Raw genomic sequence first — 6,000 nt, forward strand, 5'->3', positions numbered from 1 at the left:
TGGGAGTTCGGAATTTGGCCTGGATTCTTCCTTGTGGCATCCCAAGAAGAACCGAGACAGATTGCATTACAAGTCAATTGCAGCAACCTCCTTCCTTAACTACTTAAATTTACATGGTGCAGCAATAATCTATCACAAGGGGGGAAAAAAGGTGCAGCATTCTGTGCTCCAGCTGATTTCTCCACAGATGGTTTTCATTTGGGATTTTCATGGCTGGTGTATTGCAGTAGGAGGAACCTGCTTCGTTTGCCTTATCTCTCACAAGAGGCTGAAGCTAGAGGCCATCACTCCCTTTGGATTGCAAAGCTTTAATAGCTCCCTTCTGATTTGTTAGACTATTGCCATAAGGGAGAAAAGTCCATGCAATTCTCTTCTAGAAAGGTCACATGCACACAGCAGAGCCTGCTGGAATGACATGATGAAGCAGAGATTAAACGATGAAATTACATGGTACTGGAGTGAGGAAGTGAAGCCTTCATTTTCCCGTTCTGTAGCACTTCTTGAATTTAAGAAACTTTTCAACCAGTCCTGGGGGAACTTGGGTTTGGAGCTACCTTGACTTATGTTGTTGAAATTGGGTTGGTTCACTGTTGAAACAGGGTTTTAAAATTCGAGATCAGATCTCCGGTTTGGCCAATTCTCTTCTAAAATTAGGGTTAGAGCATTTTTGGGCTGATTCTCACTGATTCCTCACTGATCCGGATCATAATTGGTCGGGACCTATCCGAATCCTGATTCCATATTTTTTAACCTCCTGCTGGTGATGAGATTTTCAAGTTGGAGTATGAATATATGATTGATCTTTAGATAATATTACAGATGGAGCATTACACCATACTAGATAAGGCTGAGCTACTCATAGTGGGCTGCTTAGTGGTATTGGCATGGGAAGGTATAAATTTTATTTTATATATTAATGCTGCATATTGGTTGCCACCTAGATTTCATTCTACGATTGATGTCCCATTAACATCTCAGTGCATATGGCATTGAAGATACTCATATAAACCACTTACTTTAACAACAGTTTTTGGGTGGGAAATCAGCCAAATCCAACTTTTACCTATAGGAGTTCAGATAATAAATGCGCCCAGATGGTTATCCATATATGTTCACAACGTCCTGGAGTGGCCACCAACTTCAAGGATGATCCTCTGTAGTTGTCTATCTTGTGTTTCTGTTTGTGAAAACTGGAGAACACTCATCTTTGCCCGATTCTGGCTTATTCCTAGCCAAAGTCGATCCCGATTCCTCTCATTCCATAACTATCAATTCACACGCTCTCAACTGATTTTGGCCGATTCGCAATATTTGGGACATAATCGGATTGGTTAGGAATTGGCCAAAATGGACCAAAATATGCCCCAACCCTAGAAATCATGCATGGATCAATCAATCCGAATCAGGATCAGCCTCCGATCTGAATCGGCTACAATCGGATTGGAATTTTAATGACTTTGAATCAGAGGGTCAGATCCAATGGTTGAAGAGAGAGAATCTGGATCCGGGTCCCAGACAAATACAGAGCGGGTTATCCATGTAACCAATTCCCCTTGCGTGTCCTTTGGTTTACTTGACTCGGGCCGTCGGCGAGTGGCGACCTCTTCTTCCAGTAGTTGTTCAGTTTAACGAACCAGAGAAAGTCTTCTGTTTTTCATCTCGGAAGCGTGGCTGTGGCGTGTCGACCACGGAGGGAAAACAACGGAAACGTCGGTTTTAGAGGGAAAATATCCATGCATATTTTTCTTATCTGTTCTTCGGAGAAGCAGAGTTCGAATAGGGAACCTTGTCTCACGATCCTGAAATTTAGGAGAGCCTATATGGGAGCATTGAGCCCGAAATATTTTTAGAGTTTGAGGTCGCGATTTGTTCGATTTGTTTCCTTTTAGGATTTCAGTTCAATGTGGATAGGGGGAGAACTGGATCAAGCTTCTTCTTCTCAATTATATGGTGTTAAATCATTATAGAATTGAGGTTTCTATGGCGGAGAAGGTAGAGTAGTTTCTGAGGAATTTCATCATGGACAACTCAAGGGTTCCAAAGGAGTCTTTCGGTGCAGATGGTGATTCTAGATTTCCTTCCTTTAAAAGTACGTCTTTTGGCTACAGAGCTTCAGAAAGCGAGTCTTTGCCATCGTGGAGTGGAGAGATTGGATTTGGTGGAAGCGACCGGAGATTCACCTTTGCTCGTCAATCTTCATTCCATCAATCTGCTGAAGCTCACACTCCAATTTCTATAATTTCAAATGGTTCCGTTCAGCCTCTGCTTTCTCGGAGTGTTTCCAGCATCAATATCCCGCCATCCGTTTACCCACAACTTGAGGATGATAATAACTGGAAAAGATACCAAAAGGCTTCTTATAGAGAGGGAAATGCTTCATCCGAGAAATTCTCTTTCCTTTTGTTTGTGGTTTCTGCGATTAGGATTATAAGATATGGTAACCGCCCTATGAAGCGACTGTTCATGATGATCTCTCTCAACGTGGCTTATTCTTCTGCTGAATTATTTATAGGCCTTTTCTCTGGACGTGTAGGTAAGAACATCGATCTCCCCTTGCTTGTGGTGTCTATTTTTATTTTGGATTTTAGAAGTCAATCTAAATGATGGAGTTTCTATTGGAAAAGGTTTCTCAAGTATTGGATATGTAGTAATGTAGCATATAATATTGGGGGAAAAAAAAAAAAAAATTCTACTATCACTGGGTAGGGTGATAGTAGACAACAATTCAGGCTTATCCCAACTAAATGGCGTCGGCTACGCGTGCAATGACCGAAAAGTTGATAATAATAGTAATAGGAAAGAACACAGCAACACAACAACTCAATGAAATCCCACTTAAGTGGGGTTTGCTACATGGATCCTTGCCTTCTAAACTGTTCTATTTGAGAGGGTGATAGTTAACAACAACAACAACTCAGGCTTATCCCAAATAAATGGGGTTGGCTACACGTGCAAAGATCGAAAAATTAATAATAATAATAGTAATAGGAAAGAACATAGAAATGCAACTCGGTAAAATCCCACTTAAGTGAGGTTTGCTACATCCTCCTAACATTCCTCATCCATCCCACTTAATAGTTTTGTTGCACTTTCATCTCAACATCCTTATCTCTGCTGCATTTAGCTTATCTATGTTGCACTTCTTAACCTCCTAACATTCCGCTCCATATATCATAGCCAGATGAATGTCTGTTCTATTGAATTTTCCTTTATTAAAGGAATACTTCGATCACACAATATTCTAGATGCACCTCTTCACTTCATCCATCCCACTTTAATTTTTTGTAAGACATCATCCTTTTTATCACATTATTTATTTATGGTTTTGACCGTATATATCTAAAATAATCACTTTGCGGTATCTCTTCTCCTCAATCTTCACCATTTTGTTATCTGTCTTAGTGTAACTAAAATTACGCACCATATACTCCATCTTTGTTCTACCTATCTTAAAACCTCTTGATTCCAAGGTTGATCTCCATAAATCCAACTCAGCGTTAATCCCTGCTTTCGTCTCATCCACCAAAACAATATCATTTGCAAAAATCTTACATCACTAAACCTCATCTTGAATGTTCTTGGTTAAATCATCCTTGATAAGTGCAAACAAATAAAGGCTTAAAATTAATCCTTGATGTAACCCAATTGCAATTGGAAATTCACTACCTTGCCCTCCTACAGTTCTCATGCTAGTCACCACACCCTCATACATATCTTTAATTATATCTACATACTTGATACCCTATAGTAATATTTTCTCCTTGGCCGAAGCCTTGCGCTAAGCCATCCATTTGTTCCATAATTGTAACATACTACTTTCATCCAATGCTATCCGGGGTGCATATGCACTAATTATATTGACAACCTCTTTCCCAGAACAAGCATGATGGATATAATCCTATCTCCAAATCTTTGAACATCCACCACATCATTCTTTAGCCTTGTAGAATCCTGATCACAGACTAACCAAGTCTCGCACCAGTGCACTGGATCGGATGAAAGAGGCCAAAGTGGATTGAAAAAGTGGCAGTCCTCAGGTGAGATTGAAAAAACGGAAGCCTTCAGATGATCACAGACCATAAACCGTGAAATGTTCACTTTGGGTTATCCTTTGAAACCCGGACAACATTCCTATAAATAAATTCTTATCAATTACCCTGAAATTATAGCACTAAATATGACATGTCTGGCATGAGAGAATTTTTTTTAGAAGCCTGTGCATTTGTTTTCTCACCAAATGAAAATTTTAGCACTAAATATGACATGTCTGGCATGAGAAAATTTCTTTTAGAAGCCTGTGCATTTGTTTTCTCACCAACTGAAAATTAATTCTCTGGAATGTTGCTGATTCTCCATGTTTTCTAATTCATAGTTGTGCTAATTTCTTTCTGCTGGTATAATGTTTCCTTTTTCTTTTCCAGGTTTGGTTTCTGATGCATTTCATTTGACATTTGGCTGTGGCCTCTTGACATTTTCATTGTTTGCAATGGCTGCCTCCCTGAAGAAGCCTGATAGTGTCTACACCTATGGGTGAGATTTGTAGCTCTACCGTGTTTTCATTGTTTTTGTTGCTTTATCTGCTTTTGAATTGTTGCATAAATCACATAAAAATTCCTCTTGGAATGATTACGGTCAAGAGTCCTTGTGCAGTATTATTTAGCTCCATTTCAACCTAAATGTTTATTTTGCTTCAGAATCTTTCCACTGGAATACCCATTTAGAGAAACTGATTAGAAATTTTATATAGCGATCCCTGGCTGTGGGCTAAAAAATAATTTTTGGATATTGTAGATTAAATTTTAATTTGAGGTTGGTTCTCAATTTAAGGGGATCTCTAAGATAGGTGACAACATTGACATCTCTCAGATAGTTGAGAGGAGATATTCTCTTGAGAAGAGACCACTCCACCATGAAAAAAGGGAGGAGGAAGAAAAGAAAGGGACCTATGAAGTTTTAGCTTCAAGCATGGTTCAAAGGATTTTATATTGGTCATATCATCTAACCTCTATCAGTATCTGAAGTGGTCAATCTTATCTATTCAATACAGTGGAGTGGCCAATGATTGTGTAGTCTGATCCAAAACAATCAGGATCAGCATTTCCCAGGATGATTTGATTATGATACAAATATTCAATTCCTTTGCTTCAAGGTGCTCTGAGAGAATTACAAGGAACTGAGGTTTTATTTTTTATGGCTAATGGGCATTGATAAGAAGCTTTGATGAGTTGCACCTTTCATATGGGTGAAGGGGATATTTGGAAGAGGATGTACACTGTATATCAGGACATTATTGAGTTGTATAAATATGAATTAACTGTTGCAAGAAAACCATGGCTAATAAATTTTCATATGGGATTATGTTCACTTTCATGCTTTCAAGGTTAATATAAGGTATGAAGTACGTATATATCTATGCCAAGTCTAGTACACTATTTTATGAAGTCTCCGGTCATTATTCATTCTTTCGATTTTCTGTTCTTTTTATTTCAGGTACAGAAGGCTAGAAGTTTTGTCTGCTTTTACCAATGCTGTAAGTCCTTTATGTTCCCATCCTGTGACATTTCTATTTATTTGCTATAGTTAAAAAAATTAAACAGATGTTATTATTATTACTTTTTTGAGGAATGAAATTTCATTTTTTCACTTTTGTGATACTTGATCTATTGAATACATGGATATTATGCCTGAGGGACAACTTTCAGAGTTTGATGTACTGTTGCGGATATTGAACCATGCAACCATATCAAATCACTTAAGAGGAGCATTACGGCAGAGGTTTTCTGAATTTCTCAGTTATTCCCCTCCCCACCTTTCCTTTCAGGGTTAAGGACTGGATACTAGGTTGTTGGAGGTTTTGCTTTATTCTGTAACAAAGTGAATTGTTGTGGACTGACGGGGAAAAGATAGACAAAATATTTATACTTTGGGTTTTATGTGCATTTTTTTTAATGAAACATTTCATTTTGGGTGTGTGTGTGTGTGTGGAGTGGGGTGGGGTGG

General features: G+C 38.5%; 1 protein-coding gene across 2 annotated transcripts in view; it reads left to right on the forward strand.

The window, feature by feature from the left end:
• The first annotated feature begins 1,409 nt into the window (after nucleotides 1-1,409).
• Nucleotides 1,410-6,000, forward strand: part of LOC122089817 (metal tolerance protein C2-like) — a 14,516-nt gene continuing 9,925 nt past the window's right edge. Inside the window, exons 1-3 of one of the 2 annotated variants that reach the window (XM_042659512.1) lie at nucleotides 1,410-2,533; nucleotides 4,422-4,530; nucleotides 5,491-5,530. In XM_042659512.1, the coding sequence (XP_042515446.1) occupies nucleotides 2,020-2,533; nucleotides 4,422-4,530; nucleotides 5,491-5,530 (663 nt within the window). In that variant the 5' untranslated portion in view covers nucleotides 1,410-2,019. The remainder of the gene's footprint in view (nucleotides 2,534-4,421; nucleotides 4,531-5,490; nucleotides 5,531-6,000) is intronic. The other variant, XM_042659511.1, reaches the window with a different exon arrangement.

Source organism: Macadamia integrifolia, chromosome 9 (genome assembly GCF_013358625.1).
Source record: "Macadamia integrifolia cultivar HAES 741 chromosome 9, SCU_Mint_v3, whole genome shotgun sequence".
NCBI classification, from domain to species: domain Eukaryota; kingdom Viridiplantae; phylum Streptophyta; class Magnoliopsida; order Proteales; family Proteaceae; genus Macadamia; species Macadamia integrifolia.